This window comes from Belonocnema kinseyi, chromosome 4, assembly GCF_010883055.1.
Source record: "Belonocnema kinseyi isolate 2016_QV_RU_SX_M_011 chromosome 4, B_treatae_v1, whole genome shotgun sequence".
NCBI classification, from domain to species: Eukaryota; Metazoa; Arthropoda; class Insecta; order Hymenoptera; family Cynipidae; genus Belonocnema; species Belonocnema kinseyi.
The window spans coordinates 87,155,399-87,178,968 of NC_046660.1; the positions used below are offsets into that span (position 1 = coordinate 87,155,399).

Sequence of the window (23,570 nt, forward strand, 5' to 3'; positions counted from 1 at the left end):
AGCCTTGGAGGAGATTATGTTGAGAAATAAAAAAAAAAATTCTTAAAAACGTTGTTTTTCTTGGTCAGGCCGGAAACTTATCAATCCACCCTCGTATATTTGTTTTTTTTTGTTGAAAATTTATTTATTTTTTTTATGATTCATCAGTTTAGGTTAAAATTCATTTACTTGGCCAAAAATCCAGCTGTTTTGTTAAAAATGTAACTAAATATTTGTTAAAAATTCATTATTTTCTTAAAAATTCAACGTCTTCCAGAACATTTTCTGTTAGTGTTACAATGTTGTAAACCTTAGAAAAGTGGGAGACTTAATTAGGTAAATATATGAAGAAACTCTTTTCGAAAGAAAAAAAATAACTTCTAAAATACCTTTTTTCGCAAAAATAATTAGGAAAAATATACATTTTGAGTTGGTAATGATAACGATAACTAGTTACTTTTTCCTCATGTGACATTAAAAATAACAAGTCCCTTTGAAAAAGTAACTTGCCTAATACGTTTATTATTACACAATCGTTTTGATAAACCGGAAAGTAAGAAGAGAAAAATTCTATTTTTGGGTACATTTCATCTACATCTATTTAACTTATACTGGTCTGTAGGGATCGTGAAAAGTGAAATTTTTCAAAAATGATATGCTACACGTTATCTGGGAAGATTTGCATCGAAACGCCTTGATACTCATGTATTTATTTGCCTTGACTCGAGTGTTGCAGACAAACCGGTTTCTTAAAACAAGTTTGTGAAGCGTATTGACTTATAATTTTCAAAAACATTGTTTACAAATCGTCAACTATAATTTAGTCTTTTAAATATAATATACAAGAACTACATTAATGGTTGAGTCCTGGTGGATTTGAAACTCAGAAAATAATTATTTGAATTCATTTGCAATCAATGACTTGATTTAAATTGAAATCCCTAATTTTTGCTGTAATTACTTCTAATAAAAATTTATAACGAAAAAAAAATATTTAAAAATTTATGGTTGTGGAGAATATGAGTAAGAATGGTATCTATACACATTCGATTTGTACATGGTTATAATATAGTGCCAAGCACTCATCGTTTGTGAGGAATCATAAAAGGACAATCTTATTTTTATGGGGAAACAAATGTATAATTTATTTGTATTTTAAGCATAGAATACAAACCATAAAAGCTTAACCTGCTTTGCAAGAAGAAAATAAGTTTTAGATGGATGATAGGCTCTTGCAAACCAGTTAACATAGGACTAGTCATTTCTGAGATTCAAACTTCTGCAGTAACTAGAATTGAGTTTGTGTCATCCTAATAGAAATTTATTTCCCATCTACAACATTTTCTGAAGCAAGATGGAAATACGTGAGTAAATATAATTTATTCAAAGATTATATAAAAAAGCGATTTCGAAGTGAAATAAAAATTAATTTGAATTATTTTATTATTTACATTCAATAAAATGATTTTTAAATGTTTCAGTGTTGGTTTGGATTTTCATAGTGGTTTATGAAACAAAAGCAAATTAGGCAATTGATACACAAGCTTTTCATACTTTTTTCAATGGTATCAACAAATTTTCCAGAATTTTTTTGAAGGTATTGATTGAGAAATAAATAACAATTTAAAAATAGAGGTTGTCTTAAACTAAAAATATTTTTAATATCAAGGAAATGCAAAAAAATGGAGAAAAAACGTAAAAAAATTGCAAATCTTCTAATTTTTTTATTTAAAAAAGAAGATAAATTTAATTTATGCTAGTTTTTAATATGAAAATATAAATATTTAAAGCTAAACCTCCTCAAGGTTAATATTTTCCATTTAGAGAAATTGAATTACATTAATTTGTCTCATATTTGGCTCAAACAGCAAAGCATCCGATACAATTAGAAAAGTGTATAAACCAAAAACTTGATTTTATAGAAAAAAAAACTGCAAACAAACAGAAAATAATTACAGTTATTATTTGAAGGCTTTATTTATACCCTCCATTTGTTCAAGTCAGACCATTTTTTCATCTTTGAGATTCAAACAGACTTTTTATTAAATGTACTAGCTTATTCAGTCTACCAAAACATTTGTCGAAACAAACAAACAAATATTTAATTGAATTAAACAATTTTTCTTGTAGTATAAAATGTCAAAAAAATTCCTATGTGTAGTTTTAAATTGGTATGAAAATAATAAATTGTTTTAAATATAACATTTATTTCAGACCCTTTCGAGAGATTTTGACACAAATGTTGTTTCCATATCACATCCTATGGCTGCTTATGGTACCAGGGAAAAGACTTTAAAAAAATTACGTGAGGTTCTTCACCTCCCAAGCAATGATTCTATTGCCAAGTCAGGATTCTTAATGCTCGTTAATTCCCTTTATGTAAGATAAAAAAATCTTTATAAACTTTAAATTAGTCGAGAACTTACAATTTTTATCCGATTTCAGCATTTATAAAAAATGAAAGTTAATTAAATTTCAATGCGATTTGTGTAAAAAGATTTTCAGATTTTTTCTATAATTTTTTGATTTAAGAGCAAATTTGACATTTTTTATTTATTTTTTAAATAAATAATCTCATTCTTTCTTGCAACTACTTGCATTCATGTAAACATCATGGTATCAGTGAAGGCACTCTTTATCAATAAGATTTAGAATTTAATAATATTTAATTTTTTCACTGAATAAAATTCAAATGACATAGGAAAATTCTTCATTTATGATACCTTACCAACCAACAATAATTGTTTATGTTATCAACTTTTTTATTAAAAAATTCACAATTTGACTACCTGCCAACAAAAGAATGTTTCCTCATATGAAACCGAGTGCCAGTGACTCAGAAAAAACTTTATATATTAGGTGAGTTTGTCGTGATAATATTCATTATTTACTCAAATAAATTTTATAAACAAATTTATATTTTCATATACCTTTCTTAGGTTTTTTTATCAATGCGCTGCAAAGGTTTTTTTCATCCACAATTTTAATAAAAAAACTGCAATTTCGTCATTATTAAAGAAAGACTGAGCAACCGTTTCCTTCGAAAATTTAAGGAGGAACCATCGCTATTGCCGAGATCAGTAGGCCACGCAGTCCTAATACCTACACTCGTATGACTTACTGAGTTGAAATCTGGCAACATTGTGATCATGTCGCCGGCGAGATGAATCAACGGCTGACTGAGATCTAGATTGTTCGCGCCTCGCGATGTTGCCAGATTGCGATAGTCAACGTTAAGAAGCGCTAATTTCGTGATTAATTTTTTTTTTTCATGTATATGCAGGAACCAAATGGTTAATATTATTTTTGCACCTCAATTTTTAAATACTTATTTGTCATTAAAAAAATTATCAATAATATCTTAATGGTGGTTAATTAGATATCATTTAGTGAAGAGCTCAAAAACGCCATTTCTCATAAGACGCAATGTTAAATCTGACGAAATAAAAAACTTTAATAAATTATTTATAAAGTACCCTAGGTTTCTGAGATTTTAACTGAGTACTTTTGGTGATAATATTTAGATATCGTAAATGTTTTGTTGAAATGGTAATGAAAATTCTTGTAGCAATGGTACCTCCTTAAATCTCACTGTCTACGGTTTCTTTCGATGTGCTCCTTGTGCCTCTGTATGTAGCGAGGTTTTAATCTTGATACTATATTTGTGTTTTTTATTTAAATGAATAATCAATTTTGTTGTTTATTCAAGTCTCCTAGTGAATAATGTTCTTTCTGAGTCATTGGCAGTCGCTTTCTTTAAAAAATGACATCAATTTGTTGACAAGTAGTCAAGTTGCGACGGATTTTTCAAAGTTATTTAAAATTTATTCCGTTGAAAAAACGAAATCTGCGAATTGAAAATTCACAATAATCTGTATTTGTTTAAAAAATGTGTTTGAATAAAGAACAAGTTCTGCCGCTTAACAAAGTCTTCTAGTAAATAAGAATCTTTCAGTCACTAACAGTCGATTTCGTGACAAAATCCGTCAGCCCCCAAATTGGCTTTATAGTAGAGTTTCACTTTAGTTGTAGAAAATAGGATTGTTTATAAAAAAAAGAATGTACAAATGTCCACTTTTTTGTTAAATGAAAAAGTGATGGCAAGAAAATAAAAAAACCGGCTCCTTAAAATCTCTTTGAAATTTCATTTTTACAATTTCAAAAAATGCTTAAATCTGATCAAAATTGTAAGCTCTAGACTAATTTGACCAGAAAACTGTTTTGTCCCACTGTGACGAGCCTTAATTTTCAAAAAATAATTAGAAATTCAAAGCGTAATATTTATAATCCTTAGTTAAAAAAAAAATTTCATTGTAGAGTATAGAAGCAGTCAACACGTCAACTAGCTAACACGTAACTTTTTCGAATCCACATGAAGCAGCCAACGCCGTGAACAAGTGGTGTGCTGAGCAAACAAATGACCGAATTACAAAACTTCAAACTCCTAGTTTGTCTCTTTTTATTGATAATCAATTTATCATATTTTAATTTAAAAATATATCATTTTCATTTCAATAAAGGCCTAGTATGTTAGCTAGAAATATTAGGATCTATAGGTAATCTCTTGATTCTATTTAAACTTTATTAAATTAAAGTTTCAGATAAGAGATATTTGAAATTCAAGGATTTTTGAAAATATTAAAAACAATTTTTTCAAAATTTGACGAAAAAAATTTGTCATTTAATTTTTCCTCAATATTGAACATTTTTATATTTCTCTAGTTAGGATATATTTTTGTAAATTGCCGTATTTGATTCAGGTATATCAACTAACTGCGTATATTGTACTGCAACAAAAGAAAAATTTGTAATTTAATAATAAAGTTTAATTCTTTCTAAATTATCATCAGAGAAGGTATTAGCATTGCGTACAATTTGACCCGCCCCCCACCGTTTTTGTCAAATGTCCACATTTTGAAACCCTCTGAATAAAAAAATAGGTTTTTAGAAATGGTTCTGCTTGCGTGTTCGTGTGTGTGTAGATTTTTAGTCTATAGCATGATAACAACTTTTTGAATTTTCCTAAAAAACCAAAATTCTAATTTTGATCGCACAAAAAATATGTAATAAAAAAATTACATTTTGCGGTAAAAATATAAAAGATACGAAAAAGATGCGCAATTTTTGTTTTAAACGTGAAAAATAACATTAAAAATAAAAATATATAACTTTTTATTAAAACGTCACAAGCTGCAATAACCTTTCATCAAACCAAATTTTTCGCACGAATTATATCTATAAATTTTCTCGAAGCGACTTTACGCTAGAATGCGTATTGTTTGTTAAAATCGTAAAAAATAACATTTAAAACAAACTAAATTTATGGAAACACGACACAAGTTGCAATAAAATGGTTAATATACAAATTTTACAATCTCACCATAATGAGAATATATTGTTTTTATGTTAAAACTGACTAGCGCGGATTTCTTTAAATCCTAACATTCCGAGACCTGAGATTGTTCTTTGGCTATTTTGGATAAAAACTAAAAAATCTAAAGCGTTTTTAACAGTTTTAAGACCATTCTTTTGAAGCTTCAAAAATTCGATGTACGATCATTCGTAGTATTCAGAAACTCGAACAATATATCCACACAACTTTTTCGATAAAAGGACAATTATCAGTGTTATAGCATTTTAAAAATCCGAGAAAGCAAAACGAAAATAAAGATTTTAAGCCTTACAGCTTATGATATAAAAAAATTAAGTGAAAGAAAACGCTGTTTTTTCTATGCCCAAAAGATTATCTTAACAACTTTTCGAATTTCCTTGAAAAATCGAAACTTCAAATTTTGAACGCAAAAAATATAATGAAAAATCTAATATTTCATTTTGTGGTAAAAGTATGTAGGCTACGGACGAAAAATAATCACCCTATCAAAAAATCTGACGTAGTATACGACATCGGTAACGACGCCGAAAACTACGCAGGAAATGAGGTCGGAAACTACACCGTAAACGTGGTCGGAAATGACGCCGGAAACTAGATCGGAATTTGGGACCGGATACGACGTCGTTTCCGGCTTCGTTAGCGACTTCGGTTCCGGTGTACAAAGTTTTTTTTTCAATATGTACTTATAACTATGATAAACTGAAAAAAGGTTACTTGTACCAAATGAATTTTACTTGGCAGAAGTAATTGTAACTCCCGTTTATTTTCAAAGAAATATTAATTTGAGGCAAATCAATATAAGCACTTTGATGGAAAAAATTATTTCAGTCAAATAAAGTTCAATAGGATTAAGGTAACATTTGAAACAAAAAAATACTTTAAAGAAAAATATTCAATTGAAAAAAAATTATGCCAAATTGATAAATGTTTGATTTAAAAAACTAATTTCTTCGTTGGAATAAATGTTTATTTGTTATGAATAATTTAATTCTAGTAATAAAATAAAATATTTCCTTCAGCTAAAAAAATAGATATTTATCTAAACACAATATCTTGTTGATCTAAATAAATGCTTCATTGGTATAAATGCATGAACACTTTTTTTAAAAGGATTTATTTTATCAAACAAATAATTATGGCATAATAATAATAATATTAATAGCGATTTAAATTTGTCAAACGCAACACATTTTTCTATAGTTATTTCGTTATTTATTTCCCTGAAACTCACTTTTATCATTATAATTGTGATAAATTATGAAAATTATAAATTAAATAATATAATCATATTATTTGCTCACTGAAAAAAAGGAATTTTTGGAACAAGTAAATGCATTTACTTTATTCCTATTTCTTAGCATCAAGAAAATATTCTTCAGCATTAGTAATTTTTATTGAAATTAGACACATATCTCCTGTTGATCCAAATAAATTAATTCTTTAACTAAATATTTTTGATTCAAGTAACTATTTCTAACATTTAAGTAAATGCTTTCCTTGATAAAAAAGGTATAGATTCTGTTAGGGATTTATTTCTTTTATCCATACTTATTGTCTCTAGAGCTAAGTTGGCAGAAGTGTCGATGCATAAGTGCGTAGATCATGGTTGCGAGTGGCTGGGCGCTGGCAAGTCAGTCGATTTGAGCCCGTTCGTGTTTGCTGATTGGTGCCGAAAACGAAGCGGGGAAAAAGGCCGTAATTAGCGCTTGGCAAAAGGCCTATAAAGCGGGGCTTAGGAGCCGAAAGAAAGACAACGATTTCGAGTTAATTTTGGGCAAACGTGCCGCCTGTGAATGGAACATTTGTTTAAATACTATTTTAATAATAAACTCATGCTATAATTATGTGAACTGGAATTCGCAAATTCTTTTATCCTTGAAACTTTAGTTAAGGATAATTGGCACTATAATATAACAATTCGTTGAAATCTGATTACTCGTTCAAAGAAATATTTATTTGATTCAATGAATTCGATTCTTTGAATTGATTGGGACGCATTTAAACCAATAATTTTTCCAGACTTGAATGAAGATAGAGGTTAATTTAAATCTAAGAAGTAATGCTTTAATTCAAAATAATAATTATTAAATTGAAAATAGATTTATTTGTTACAAAGATTTCATTCATTTATACCAATAAAGCATTTATTTAGATCAACAAGGTATTGTGTTTAGATAAATATCTAGATCTTTAGTTAAAAGAAATATTTTATTTGATTACTAGAATTAAATTATATATAACAAATATACATTTATTCCAACGAAGTAACTATTTTTTGAAATCAAACATTTATTAATTTGGCGTAATTTTTCAACTGAGTATTTCTTTAGATTAAAGAAATATGTTTTTAAATTAAATATCCATGTTTTTGATTTTAAGAAATATTTCTTTAGCATTTATGGTGAGGGTTACATATGGATTTCCGTCTTCAAATTTCCATGTTGCGATAGCTGGAGGTGGATTTTTTCAACTAATTTTTCTGTTTCAGTTTCATAAAGATTTTAAATTATCTGATTTGTTTAAATTAAATATATATAATAATAACAACGTTAATTATAAGTTTAGCTGAAAGAACCCAGTTAAAAATTTAATTAAATACGTACTACATCCGACAAACTGTCGGATATTTTTTTGCTTCAAATGTTAACTCAATCCTATTGAATTTTCTTTAACTGAACTAAATAATGGTTTCCTTCAAAGTGCTTATATTTATTTGCCTCAAAAAAATATTCATTTGAAAATAAACGGAGTTTCACTTACTTCAGTCAAGTAAAGTTCATTTGGTATAAGTAACCTTTTTTCAGTGTATCATAGTTATAAATACATAATGAAAAAAAAAATTTCACACCGGTACCCAAGTCGTAAACGACGCCGGAAACAACGTCGTATCCGGTCCCAAATTCCGATTTAGTTTCCGACATCGTTTCCGACGTTGTTTCGTATGTAGTTTTCGGCCTCATTACCGATGTCGTATCCTATGTCGGATTTTTCGATAGGGCAGACACAAGTTGTTCACCCAGAAAAGAGATACAAATTGGTTTTGTATTATGTTCTGATGGAATGCGCAGTTTTGGGTTTAATCGTAAAAAAATAAAATAAAAAAATAAAATTTTGTAGACAAATGACACAAGCTATAAAAAATGAATGGATAAAAGCTGCCCATCCAAAAAATATCTACAAATTTTTCAAGAATAATTTTTTGATAGGGCGCGTTGTTTTTTTTTTTAATCGTAAAAAATAAAATTAAAAAAATAATTTTTTGGAAAAACGAAACAAGCCATAACAAGTAATAACATTCTATTTAACAAAATGTGTTGCCTAAATTATATATACAAATTTGCTTAAAAACACTTTATGCTGGGGTGTGTGTATTTCAAATGAAATTTATGCAAAAATGGAACAAGTCTCAGTAAAATGTTTAATAACGAAATGTTTTTTTATACCATGTGCACTTTTTCAAAATATAGAAAAAGACAATGAAAATACTTATATTTCAAACAAAAATGTTTTCTAACTTTTTAGTAATACCGTTTCTTTTAAGATTTTTAAGTTAATTAATATCCCGGCTATAAATTAAGATACGCAATGTAATGCATATTATGAATTTTAATCGTATACATTTATTGAGATGATACATTTTTTTAGAGTAGCTGAGATTAAAATTCAATGCAAAATAAGAAATACATATTAAATTAATCATGATAAATAAAATTCGTCCTTTGTTTTGCAAGATCTGAAAAGACAATCCCAGATCGAGGTACAGAAATAAATTTTATATACATTTAATATAATAGTTTTGAATTTAATGTAAAAAAGTGTACATGTTGGATAAAATCGAATGCGAAGCAGGAGGCACGTGATGAGAATGTGTTTTATAAAGCCGAAAGAGCTATAACAGAGAAGAGAATTCACAATAACCAAATTACTGTTGGTGATGCTTTGACCTTTAATATGTAAGATTTTAAGATTTTTAAATTCAGTAGATTCGGCTATAAATGAAATCAATAGCTAATTAAAAAATATCTTCAATGGGTTAGAAAAAAATGTGACTATAGTCACATTTAATAAAAATGACATTTGTTCATTAATTTCTTTAGCACATTATAATGTTCTAAACAAACTAACACAGTAAAAACAAAGTGTTAATCTAACGCCAATTTCAGGGTACCAAATACCTGCAACAAAAATTAGTCTTGGAAGTGTGAATGGTACCACTTCACAAGGTATCATTTCCCTCGGACTTGGTGCACGAAACGTCACCTGCTGTCAATTATTTTCACAGTTTTGCGGCAAAAACAATGGACGAGTTTCGTACCCCAACAACGAAAGAGATAGAACCCCACCTTGAAATTATCTGCAACAAAATTAATCCCAGAGTTTTTAGTGTGAATGAACAAAAGTAATTTTTTCATGAGTCGCAATTATTAGCTACTCTAAATTAATAGCTGTTGCATTCAGTGCCACAGGTATTAATGTTTAATTGCAAGTAGTTAAGAATAGCTGTTTTTGACAAGTTATTAAAAAATTGGGTTAACGAATACAAATTTAAAACATTTTTTCATGAAATAGACTGTTTTTCTGAATGCTAGCGGTAACACGTTTGAAATTTCCAATTTTTGAAATAATTTTTTTATTTGTTTATTCCACAAAAATTTTAGACAATTCGTGAAAAAATGGTTGACATGTGTATTTTTTTTCAAAATTTTTTTAAATAATTGATAAACAGCTATTTTTCTCAAGTAATTGTAATCACACATTAATATCTGCCATATTTCGTATAAAAGATGTGGATTTCAAATAGCTATAATCATTGCGAATCACGAAAAAATTACGTGTGTTCATCACTTTATTTATAATATCAACAAAAAAAAATTACTCACTATAACAGACTGGAAATTACTTTAAGTTTGTTCCTTTATTGATTTATGACCGGTTTAAATGAATTATATTTCTTTTAAAGGAAATGGTACGACTGAAAAATAAGACAAAATAAATTTAAAGTTTTTTTTATTAAATAACAAATTTTACTTTAGTCGGGAAATCCGCAGTTTCTTGTTATACCTGGGAGACTTACTGCCAATTGAAAATTTCCTAATTAGAAAATAATAAGAAAGTGCAATATTGACTCAAAATTGAATGAAATAAGTTTGGTTGTTTTTTTTTTAAGTTTTAGAATTTTTTCTTATTTACTATATTGAAGCGTATGGATGCATGTATTTTTGTTTAAAGTACCTCTAAATTTCATTAGAATTCGTTTCATGTTTCAGAAATATCGTTCATTAACGAAAATGTAATGCCAAAATTAAACATGGCGTAACTCCTGCAATTATTAATATTTTCTGAACTCCTTTGGGCACTTCTATAATAATATAATTTTTTTTAATCTATTAAAATCAAACGGCCACTTGCAGATCTTAATATTAATAATTAATTGATGAATAATTAATATTAATTAATATTAATAATAAATAAATAAATTAATATTTCAGCCGTATACTAACCCTGAAATTTCGTTTTGCCAGGTGTATTTTCTGTTAATGATACAGGCATGTTTCTGATAAATGCTGTGTATTTCAAAGGGGAACGGAAATATAAATTTGAGACAGCAAATACATCAAATAGGCCATTTTACGTAAACAAAAGGACTGTAAAAAACGTGGCAATGATGGGCATTTATGACGCCATTAAAAACGCCGGTCATTTGAATTTTTTTCTCAATTATACTTTTTTATAGGGCGAAAAAATCAGTATGATTATTATACTTCCGGTTGCAATTAATGGCCTGAGAGAAGTCGAACAGAAATTTTGGGAAATAGATCTGCCCCTTCATAAAAAAAAATCACATCAGTTGGAAATGAAAGTTTATCTACCAAAATTTAAAACAGGGGAAACCATTGATTTAGTCGAAATTTTAAAAGATGTAAGTATTTCAAATATTGGTATTGATACTTGAAAAATAAGATTGGTATATAATTGTGAAAATCAAAAAGTTGAAAATATCATGACATCATCTATGACCTTTAGTTTTAAAGTTATTACTTTTGTACTCTAGACTAAAATCATAAATTCTAAAAAGCGTGATGTACAATTTAAAAATTATTAATTTCCAAAGATTTAGTTTCGCGGTCCTTAAAGCTTCTAATTAGAAATCATATACTTTACAACGATTTTAGGAAGATTAATTAGCTTTGAAGTCTTTTAATATTTCAAATTCTTTAGCTATGACCAGCGATATTTCTATAGCTTCAATTTAAAATTATAGTTTCAAAAACATAATTCTGCGAAACAGTTTGATTTTTAAAGCATTGAAACTAAATTTATTTAGCTTTAAGAGTTAAAATTTTGAAATATTTGTTCCGAAGTTTCTTGCTTTTAAAATGCTGAGTCAGGGATTTTGTTATTTTTTCAATGCTATTAGTTTGTTATTTTAGGGTTTTTAACCATATAAAGCAAACTTTAGATGCATAGCTCTTAATACTTTTTTTAAACTATTAAGTTTGTACGTTGTTTGATTAAGTCTTAAACTATTTATGTCTTTTTTAATATCAATTATAAGAATGTATTCCCTAAAATAAATTTTTTAAAAATCCTTTTAAATCTTGGAAAACCCATTAAAATTCCTTCAATCTTATGAAATTTCTTTTGATATTCCTTGAAATTAATTGAAATCTCTTCAAAAATCCGTCAAATTTCATTAAATTTAATGGCATATCCTGAAATCCTATCAAATTTGTTGGAATAACTTGAGAGTTTTCAAAACACTATACAGTTATTGAAACCTTTGTAAATCTCATTAAATCCGGTAAAATTGTTTTAAAATACCTTATAATCTTTCTTGATATTTCAAAATCTTATAGGTCCTATTATATCTTTCTAAATTTTCTGAAATTTTTGCGAATTTCTTAGAAACCTATACAATCTTTAAAATCTCCTGCAAATATTTAAAATTCGTAAAATCTATTTGAAATATTGGCAAAACGGGTAAAACGATTTCATTATTACAAGAAGCATATTTTGGAATTCATTCAGACTACAAATATTCTATAAAATGATCAAATATTTATTCCAAGACCTTTCCATCGAGTAACAAGTAAGTTATTTTTAACGATTGACGTTAGTTGGTAAACAGAAAATAATCAATATTTCCTTTATTTTATTAATTTAAAATAATGTTATTTAAATTAAAATTAATGTTTTACTTTCATTATAATGTTTTGCCGATACAAAAAGTATTTCAAAACATATATTTTTAATAAATAATCATACAAAGATGAAACTTAATAATTTTGTACTAAAATTAATTTATACAATTGACTTCCAATGTAAAAATATTACGAGAATAAGAATTATTACGATAAATAAGACACGTGAAATTTCATGAAATCTAATGATATGTTCTGAAATCCTTGAAAACGTATTAAAATACTTTGAAAGCCTTTAAAAATTCTTAAAATCATTTAAATTAAGATAAATCTATTGACACACGTTCAAACTCTTCAATAATCCCTTCAAATCTTCCAAAATATCCTAAAAATTTTTCGAAGATCTTAAAAATTCCTCGGAGTTTTTTAAAATAACTTAAAATATTTGAAATCTATCGAAATCCCTTCAAATTCTTAAATTCTATTCAATATTCAGTGAAATATTTTTAGATGTCACTAATTCTTTAAAAAAATGCAAAAGCCTCGGAGATACCTTGACATCGAATGTTATTCCTTGAAATTCTTTGAAATATTTGAAGTAATTCTTATGAATCCTTTTAAATCAACCGAAATTCAAGGAAATTCTTTAAGACCGAATGGAACTTTGGAAATCCTGTGAAATTCCCTGAAATATTTTCAAATCTATTTAAATTTACGAAATTCTATGAAAAACCTCCATTCTTATAGAATTCATTAAAAATTAAAATTTTTTTATATCTAATAAAATTCCCTAAACACCCTTTGTAATTTTTTGGTGTCTTTAGAAATCATTAAAAATACCTTAAAAACTTTCAAATCCTTTTAAGTTTGGAGATTTTTGGCTGTAAATCTCTCTCTTTTTGGCTTCTTAATCTCGCAAATAATTATTTTCCCCCTTATTGTTCAATTTTTCAAAATCGGATAATTCCCAAATTTTTTATTTTCACCCGTAAAAGAAATTTTTTCAGATGGGCTTGAATGAAATGTTCTCTGGATCGGCTAATTTCGCTGGAATGGCTGATGTTCCATTGAAGGTCGACAAGTTCATTCAGAAGGCTTTCATTGAAATCAACGAAGAGGGCTCCGAGATAGCAGTTATAAGTGGTACGGTTTATTAATTTTTGTTCGTTTTTCCTCATATAGTTTTATTTTAGAAAGTCTATCATTTATACCATGGAAAAATTTTCATTTTCTTCTTTTATCATTTAATAATATTGAATAAGTTTTAAATCGGACATTGTTTCACCACAACTATTCTAAAACTAAATATTTTTCAAACTCACATTAATCTATAACCGACATTCATAGGATTTAATTTTTAGCCAAAAAGGCACCCTACCATTCCTAAAGAGCTGATAACTCTTAGACCTGATATTCACTTTAATAATCCTATAATTAAAAATATCAAGGTTTACATTATCAGTCAAGAAGTTTTGCAGACTGCTTGGAACACACCACAAGTATACTTCCTTATCAATCACGAATGCATCTGCCTACTGGATAACTTTATGATCTCGGCCAAGTTACATCTATGACTTTACATTTAAAAATAAGCCTAAATGTTTTTCGGCTTTCACTGTGAAAAAAGCTTTGGTGATATTTACAATCAGCTAGTAATTATAGGTGCAGTTTATTTTCAAATTACAATATATAACCTTATTAATTTACGATACTACAGTACATATTTGCAATCTAATGTGATTTCACTTCAGGTGACAATGTGAACATAAAATGAAGGCTGTTCTATTTACAATCGAATGTGAAATTACTACGTCCGATTATGGAAATTATTCGATCGACGTGGGGCATAGTAATTCACGTAAGGTGATAAACTTACTTGGGGCGTTATGTATACGAAAATCGATGTAAATTTTGATGACGTGTGCTTTTCTATGGTGAGGGAGTAAATCCGCACGGACGAACGCTGCAGAATTATTTGCAGGACGTAAATTTGGATCATTTGGATCTAGCGAGTATAAAGGTGTTCACACAAGAAAATACGTGTGCAGTATTCTGGAAAAGGCTTACGCACGTTCTGTTCGTGCACACACACAGACCGACAACCAATCGCGTGCAAGCTGGCTATATACCGTTCATCTATCGGTCCGGCACTCGAAACAAATTCGCAACGTCGAACATTTTTGCGTCTCAAGTGGCGGTCCCATATCTGAAGGGTACGTAGTCAGCCCACACCGCAGCAGCGCAACAGATCGCGCATGATTGGTTGTTACTCTGTGTGCGTACACGGCCGGCTCGTGTGGGAGCTGTTTCCAGCATACTGCACACGTATTTTCTTGTGCGAACACCTTAAGCCGTAAACGATGAGTTCCGGAGACGATCGAACGACCTTTTGCTGTTTGGTGCACATTTCATTTGTTGTTTCGTACGTCATATGGATTTTCACCTTTTCTGTAGATTTTGGAAAACTTGGAAATTTAGAAAGGGTAATTATATAAAAATTCTATTATATTTAATATACTACTATATACATAATACTATAACATTCTATTTTCAATAACTACAAAGGGTGTTTGAGTTTAAGGGAATAGTTTAGAGAGACCAAACCTCCAAATATCATTTTGACTGTGTGTGTTGACTTACGACCCGTACATAATTTCACGGTGAACGACGGGAAATTTACGTCCTGCATGTTTTTTTTTTAATGGCGGACGCAGGTTGAGAAGAAAAATATGTATTTTTACAGACTTCTGCTTATTTACTATGTGCCACGCCGGTCGAATAATTTCCATCGTCGCAGGATGTAAATTTACACCAACTTTTTTTACAGTGTGGCATATTGTAAACAAAAGTATCAATATTGCCAGCTTTTGCATAATGTAGGAAAAATTAAGTTGAAAGAGGAGAATCACTGCGACTGATCAATTATCACTGTGGGTACGAGACTGGTAATTTAATGATCTTTTGCACCCACTGATTGAGATTTGAATCCATTTCTAATCCAACCTATCTGGTTAGATTAATTTTATCTGTAAAGTAAAACTCTCCGTCGATTGAAAATACGCCTTTTTGGTAGAATTCAACTGCCATTGATTAAAAATAATTTTTTTGTCAAAAATCAACTATCGCATTTATTCTTGCAAATTTTTCTTTTTGGTTGAAAGTTAAAATGCTCTGATAAAAATTAGTTTTTTTTATGAGGAATAATAACTTTACTTTAAAATTTCATTTATTCTTTTGAAAATTTGATATATTGTCGAAAATTTGTTTCTTTTTAGGTTAAACATTTGTTGAAAATTCAACTGCTTAGTAGAAAGTTAAACTCTTCTCAAAATTCACTTTTTTTGTGGGAAGTTGAACTTCTTGTTAACAACTCAACTCTGAGTGAAAAAATTATTTATTGATAAACGATTTATTTTTTCAACTGAAAATATATCTATTTCAATTAGATTGACCATTTTAGTCAAAAATTCATATATTTTAGTAAAGATTTCATCTCTTTGGTAAAAATTTCACCATTTTCGGTTGAAATGTAATTCTTTTTAACTGAAAACTGTAACCTTATATTTTTCATTTAAAAGTCTTTTTATGTTTCGAATTTTTATTATTTTGTTGAAAATTAAACTTTTTTGTAAAAAATACGTCTTTTTGGCTTAAAAATTCAAATATTTAACTTACTTTTTTTTCTTTTGACTGAAAAATCTTTTTTGATTAAAAATTTTACCTTTTTTTTATTAAACATTGGCCTTTCTGGTTTAAGAATTCATTTCGTTTGATAGAAATTTCATAACTTTGGGTTCAAAATGTCACTGCTTGGTTATTTATAAATCTGCCTTAGTTAAACAAACAACTATTTAGGTACAAATTCATATTTTTTGGTTGAATTTTACCATTTTTTATTTAAAATAAAAATATTTTTTTGGTTAAAATATAAACTATTCATTTTGTTTGAATAATTAATCTTTTGGTTGAAAAAACTAGAAATTTGATTAACAATATAACTACTTTATTAAAACTTAGTGTTTGTTCTTGTTTAAAACTCGTTGTTTTAACTGTGTAAGTAACTGTTTCATTTCTTATTGAAAAGTTATATTTTGTAGTTAAAAATTGGTCTTTTCCGGGTAGAAAATTATTCTCTTTGTTCGAAAATCATCTGATTGGTTGAAAGTTTAACTCCTTTGTTTTCTTTTTTCTTTCTTTCTTAAAGAGTACCATTTGGTCGAAAACTTGCTTTTTGTTGTTGTAGAAAATTAACTTTTCAAATTAAAAAATAAAATATTCTATTCTTATTTAAAACTTAATCTGTATGTTTAAAAATTGAACTATGTTGTAAAAAATTAACGGAGAAAGGAATTAATTTCCAGATCCTTATGGATTTATAGCCCAATACAGAAAAATTGAAAATTTTCCCCCACCCAGAAGTAAAAAATTTTCTATATCAATCCTTTTATAGCGTATTTTATGTCGGTCAGTTGAAAAAATAATTTTGAATTAATAAAAGTTGATAATTTTGATTTGAAGTTGATAATCAGAATGATGTGTAGCGGTTTAGTTTCCCATACCTTAAATTAGGCCCGCGCTTTTTGGCTCTAATCTAGATATAATCCAAATTTTTGGTCTACAAAAAAGAGCTTGTATCTGAAACCAAATCTTTTTTCTTCTATGTTAGATTTTATAAAATTATAGGATTAAAATTTTATTTACACGTAACTGAAAGGAGATTGCATTTTTACTTTTTTATAGTGCTTTTCCGTGTGTTTGTGAAAATTAATATAATTGTTGAAAGTACAATATAAGTTTTTTTAAATTATTATAACTGATAATAAATATGTATTTATTAGTCATTCAGAAAAAAAACTCAAATTTAGTTAGAAAAATAGAAAAATTTCTATTAATATAAATTTATTAAAAATACAATCAATTTGATTTTTCTTTTCGTTTAAGAGTTAATTTAGAAAAACCGGTTTTTAATGTCTTAATTCATCTAATTTGATTCGAAGTACCATGAGGATTAGTAATAATAAGCAATACCTGGAAAAGTTCAAAAGAAATAAATCATTTATTATCTTTCCTATTCGTTAGAAAAAACTTACTATTGCTACTCTATTTTTTTCAGAATGTGTTTCTGAAGCATTCACATAAAAGCAGCAATTTTCGTATCAAATAAGTATTATAATTTCTTCAGTATACGACACTTCTAGATGTCTGTAATCAAAAGTTTCGTAAGCCAAAACAACAATCAGGGACTGTTGCAAGACATTTTTATTTTTTTATTTTTGTTAACAAATTACAAATAATGAGCCGTTAATCCTAATTTTAAAATTAAAATAGCAATGAAAACGAAATATAATTATAACACTAATAACCATTTTTACAACAAATTATAGTTCTTGTAAGTCTCAATTAAGGTAGCTATATAAAAAAAATAGTAATGTAATGGAAGATCTTATAAAAAAGAAAATATTGAATGAGAAATATTAAATTTTCTTAATCCTTTTTTTTAATAGCAAATAGACTTGGAGTTGAATTTAGCTGTATTTTTCTTATTAACCATTCTTCATTTTATTTTTCCTGAATTAGATAGGCTATAAAATGAAAATCACTCAACAAAACCACTTCTAAAAATGTCTACCAATTGTCGGAAATGAATCATCACTGATTGAAAGAGAAACTGGAATTTCATACACAGAACTCGAATTTTCTAGAGGTGACAATATTGGCAAAATAGGTGCACTACCGTCTTGAAAGTATTGATAACTCCTAGCTCTCGTTGTCATAAACTTAATCACTCTATAGTTTGTCGAATTAGGGTTGAAATTTTTAGTGGAAAAATTTTGCAAAGCATTCGTCACACACCACAAATATCCCTCTTCATCAATAGCAAAAGTGTCAGGCCACTGCAAGAGGTTATCATCTCTGGATAAGATATTTTCATCCACCTTTAAAACTGAATCTTGTCCACTTGATTGTTCAAAAATTTGAGGTGTTCTCCAATAGGCCACGGAATTATTAGCAAGCAAACCAAAAAACAATGTACCGGTAGATGTCATCATCATTCCATCAGTCTGAGACCCTCTTCTTCCAATTTTTCTAATAAAATCACTCACGTTGCTGAGTCCAGTTTTCAAAATCGCAGTTGGTATGGAGTAGAGATTAAAAGAAGTAAGTGGAGTATAATAAACCATCCTATCATATCTACTAGATGGAGATAGAGCGATACCATCAATGTTAACAGTCAAATTTTTTTTAACATCGTTCACAGTCAATGACTTAGCTTCGTCTTCTGCCCACATTGTTCCATGACGAACCTTCCATGAAGTATTGGTGGCTAGGGAATAAACAATAAGACCTGGATCCTTTTTCCCAGCATCAGTAATATAAGCAAAACCACCATGTTCATGATCCAGAACAATATCATTAAGAAAAGCTGATTTGTAATCTGCTACATCAGTTGGAAAAACGTAGTTTCTGAGCACAGTTCCTCCAGTTTCAAGGTCAAGAATAACGAGTCTTGGAGGGCAGAGGTTTTTTGGGTTTTCAGTCTGGATATCTATTCTGCCAGTATCAATGACCCACATCCTACCCAATGGATCGATTTCCATGCTTTGTACAAATTGGAAAGACTTGCAATCACCAATTGTTTGCATCTGCCAGTTTGGAAAAGGTTTTAATTTTGGATTGACAACGTTCAGATTTTGATTTCCATGTTGGGTATTGACGAGTGTTTGATCTGGAATTGCTGATATTACTGTTAGAGTTGCTGGCACTCCATTTCTCCATCTTGGAACTGTCAGATAGAGATTGTCCTTCCACAACTTGATTCCAGTGATAGGATTATTCTCTGGGATGTAACTTCCATTAGCCAATGATGTTTCACGATCTTCCTGATTTGGCCATTCTGGTTCGATGATGTTCCACTGATAAATCACTCGATAGTTTTGATTTGCTTGAACTAAATTGATTGTCACGAGTAGCACTAGTTGCACTAACATTGTTTTTTTGATTTAAGCAATTCTTTGAAGATTGATCTAGACAAAGATACTTTTTCGGTGTAAATTGATATAGCTATGAAGAGACTAAGTTCTAAAGTATCCTTTTTAATTCGAGGTAGGATAAAAATTTTGCAACTAATTGAGAATTACAGATGTTTATAAAAAGTGTCCTTATTATTAACGATACTTCGTATTAAGAGGTTTAAGCAAAAATTAATGGAAGTATAAAGAACGATGTATAAAGTATGACGCTCGCTATCTGACTAACGAAATTACTGAGAGTTTCATAAAGATATGTTACAGAAAAGTGATTGTACGTGTGGAAAGAGATACATACTTACATTTGTGCTGCGTAAGAGTAGAGTGTAACCTGTCTTTCAACTTAAGATATGCCGTAAAAATGAATGAATATGCCTACTATGAATTTGGCCTTATTGTTTAACTCAAGTGATATCAAAAATCCAAGATAAGATCTGATGGTTTCAGGGTCACGAATTTTTTTATAAACAATGTCAAATGTTTTATATTGTGTTTCGCCAAAGACGATAAAGTAAGTGCTACTGTTTCACGAGGATTTTTGTTATTGTTCACTAAAAGAGAGCATCTTTCAAGGGCATGTAATTTGCAATTATCAACCAAGATTTTTTCTAAAAGATGTTGTTATTATTGTGCTTTTCATACATAAAATAATACATAATATATAATAATAATAGATAATAATAGATAATAATTTATAATAAAAAAATGCTGCTGATTCATTGAAGACACATATCATTTAGTCGATCAAATTTTAGTAGGAACAAAATAATATATAATAAATTATAATTTATTTGAATGTGGAAGATACAATTAAATATTAAATCTATAATATTAAACATAGTAATTGTTTGTATTTTTACCAGATTAAAACTTCTGTTTTCACTTGCTTAAAATCATTTTGCCTTAATATTTTTTACCAGTCGATATTTTCAAAATTGAAATTTTTGTAATAATTTGATAAAAATACACCTTTTAACCAAAATTGCATTCTTGAAGTGTATCAGAAATGACTTCTTAGAAGTAAACTATGTTCTGTATCTGAATACATCTCTATATGAAGTAACACAATAAAGTTTTCGAATAATAAAATGCGATATTCTATCCAAGAGTACCATTTCTCAGATTAAGAAAATGTACGCTTGTTCAAAGCGAATAAGCATTGGAAATCTAATACTTTTTCGCAAAAAAGTAGTGAATCCAATATTTATCAATACTTCTCTTTCACAAGGGAAATAATAAATGATAATTCTGAATGTAGTGTTGAGAATTGAACGATTTTAAATTGAAAAATTAAAAATTATATCGGTTAAAATCAAACAAGATCGACATAGAACTACCTGAAGTTGATACCTGGGTAATTAAATAATTTGTTAATTTTCAAAATTTCGTAGAATTTTTTCATTGTAATGTTTTCCATTTTAAATTACTTTATTTTGAACGTTTTTTTAGAATAAGTCAATTTGAAAGGTTTATAACTGAAAGCTGGTGAATACGTCTCCAGTTTTAAAGCCAAGTATTACGAGGCTTGATGGGAAGAGAGTTTTTTTATCATGGTATCAATTCTACCAAAAACAAAAACCTCTTTAAATGAATTTTCATGTTCTGTGCCATTTAGAAAGCAGCGCAGTCACCTATATCATTTGCATCTCTTAGGATAAAGTTTTAATTTTAAATTCAGAAATTTTTCAAGACAAACTGGGGGATTTTTTAGGAAAAAGACTACGGTTTTGCTTCTTCAATCATATTTATTTTTTATTATAATATTTCTTATAATACGCATAAAATGACACTCTGGGCATAATTAACATTCTTCGTAGAATAAACTAGTAGCTTTTGCATTTTCTAATTCTCTCTTATAATTAGGTGCAAATCTAGATTTAACAGTTAATCCAATATCTGAAAAGCAAACCATCATTATTATCCTCATGAAAGGTTTAAAAGATATTTGCCTTTTCATATTAACATCAGAATTATATGTACTATATTGACATCTCAGTGGGCAAAAAAATGAAGGATGTCCGAGAGACATCTTTGGGACATCCCTAAGACGTCTTTTATGACATGTATTTTGGTCATCCTAGCGATGCTCTTAAAACGTCTAATGTCTGTACGAAAGATGTCCCGAGAACGTCTTTAGGTCATCTTTAGGGCATTGGAAGTTTTAAAGAAGTTGATTGGCCTGACGTAGAACGTCCTAGGACCCCCATGAAGTTAGCCCCCCGAAGTTCATTATTTGTACATCCAATATCCTCTTTGGTACCCTCGTGGGTACCCGGCTAGGGGAAAATCAAAATTTCGGGCCATCCCCCCAAAATTCAAAATCCTCCCATTTTCTTTTTGCATACGTTTGTACGTCGTTTGTACTGTTTGTACATTTAATACTTTCGTTTGTACCCTTGTGGTTGCCCAGCTAGGGTAAAATCAACATTTCAGGCCATTCCCCCGAAATTCAAGTTTCTGAAATTTTCTTTTTGCATACGTTCGTACGTAGTTTGTACTGTTTGTACATTTAATATTTTTGTTTGTACCCTCTTGGCTGCCCGGCTAGGGAAAAATCAAAATTTCGTGCTATCCCCCCGAAATTCAAATTTGTCCAATTTTCTTTTTGTATACGTTTGTACGTCGCTTGTACGGTTTGTACATTCAATATTTTCGTTTGTACCCTCGTGGTTGCCCGGCTTGGGGAAAATCAAAATTTCGGGCCATCCTCCCGAAATTAAAATTTCTCAAATTTTCTTTTTGCATACGTTTGTACGTCGTTAGTACTGTTTGTACATTCAATATTTTCGTTTGTACCCTCGTGGTTTCCCGGCTAGGGTAAACTCAAAATTTCAGGCCATTCCCCCGAAATTCAAGTTTCTGAAATTTTCTTTTTGCATACGTTTGTACGGAGTTTGTACTGTTTTTACATTCAATATTTTCGTTTGTACACTCGTGGTTGCCCGGCTTAGGGAAAATCAAAATTTCGGATCGTCCTCCCGAAATTCAAATTTCTCAAATTTTCTCTTTGCATACGTTTGTACCTCGTTTGTACTGTTTGTACATTCAATATTTTCGTTTGTACCCTCGTGGTTGCCCGGCTAGGGAAAATCAAAATTTCAGGCCATTCCCCCGAATTCAAGTTTCTTAAATTTTCTTTTTGCATACGCTTGTACGGAGATTGTACTGTTTGTATATTCAATATTTTCGTTTGTGCCCTCGTGATGGCCCGGCTAGGGGAAAATGAAAATTTCGTGCTATCCCCCCGAAATTCAAATTTGACCAATTTTCTTTTTGCATAAATTTGTACGTCGTTTGTACTGTTTCTATATTCAATATTTTCATTTGCACCCTCGTGGTTGCCCGGCTTGGGGAAAATCAAAATTTCGGGCCATCCTCCTGAAATTAAAATTTCTCAAATTTTCTTTTTGCATACGTTTGTACGTCGTTTTTACTGCTTGTACATTCAAGATTTTCGTTTGTACCCTTCTGGTTAAGAAATTAGGGCTGAAATCAATTTTGAGGGGCTAACTTCACGCATCCCCTCGAAATTCAAATTTCTCCGATTTTCTTTTTCAATATGTTTGTACGTTGTTTGTACTGTTTGTACATTTAATATTTTCATTTGTACCTTTGTGATTGCCCGGCTAGAGTGTGTTCCTAGGGATCACCCGGGTGCAATCAGAGCCGTTCCACGACGTTAGGTGAGTGCTGGGCTTCACTCGGGTGAACCGTTCAGTGATCACTCTAGTGAAGAGTAGGGGTCACTCGACGGGTGACTATTTCACCCACTGAAACTACGTAGTTGGAAGTGAATGTACAGAGGAATTGGCGGGCAGAAGTGGCAGAAATCGCAATTTAGTATTTTCATCATCTAAAGTTTAGTATCTTCATCACCTTCCATTATTATTAAACACATCACTCTTTGTAATAACAATGACCTCGTTACTAAAGAACTACTCTTTACCTTCAAAATGCGATGCCTAACTTTTTGATAAGATTTTTCATAGCCGAGATATGGCGGATTCAAATATGAAAAATTTCACCCCC

General features: G+C 29.3%; 3 protein-coding genes across 3 annotated transcripts in view; 2 read left to right on the forward strand and 1 right to left on the reverse strand.

Annotated features, from left to right (window-relative positions):
* The first annotated feature begins 5,949 nt into the window (after positions 1 to 5,949).
* LOC117170992 (alaserpin-like) lies at positions 5,950 to 13,670 on the forward strand. Its single transcript, XM_033358037.1, has 3 exons — positions 5,950 to 6,027; positions 11,106 to 11,291; positions 13,521 to 13,670. Exons 1-3 carry the CDS (start codon positions 5,950 to 5,952, stop codon positions 13,668 to 13,670), a joined length of 414 nt encoding a protein of 137 aa, XP_033213928.1.
* Positions 13,671 to 14,873: 1,203 nt separating this feature from the next.
* LOC117171733 (alaserpin-like) overlaps positions 14,874 to 23,570 on the forward strand; it is a 35,559-nt gene continuing 26,862 nt past the window's right edge. Inside the window, exon 1 of the mRNA XM_033359298.1 lies at positions 14,874 to 14,996. Within this exon, the coding sequence (XP_033215189.1) occupies positions 14,945 to 14,996 (52 nt within the window). The 5' untranslated portion in view covers positions 14,874 to 14,944. The remainder of the gene's footprint in view (positions 14,997 to 23,570) is intronic.
* On the reverse strand, positions 17,646 to 19,739 carry LOC117171732 (protein yellow-like). Its single transcript, XM_033359297.1, has one exon. The coding sequence runs from the start codon at positions 19,500 to 19,502 to the stop codon at positions 18,129 to 18,131; it is 1,374 nt and encodes a 457-aa protein (XP_033215188.1). The 5' UTR covers positions 19,503 to 19,739; the 3' UTR covers positions 17,646 to 18,128.

What these genes read in the sequence shown, in the direction of transcription:
- LOC117170992 (XM_033358037.1), top strand. Translation starts at nt 5,950, where the DNA reads ATGACGCCGGAAACTAGATCGGAATTTGGGACCGGATACGACGTCGTT. An exon ending in TTAGCGACTTCGGTTCCGGT is followed by an intron (nt 6,028 to 11,105) that starts GTACAAAGTTTT and finishes ACTTTTTTATAG; the next exon opens with GGCGAAAAAATCAGTATGAT. An exon ending in TAGTCGAAATTTTAAAAGAT is followed by an intron (nt 11,292 to 13,520) that starts GTAAGTATTTCA and finishes AAATTTTTTCAG; the next exon opens with ATGGGCTTGAATGAAATGTT.
- LOC117171732 (XM_033359297.1), bottom strand. Translation starts at nt 19,502, where the DNA reads ATGTTAGTGCAACTAGTGCTACTCGTGACAATCAATTTAGTTCAAGCA.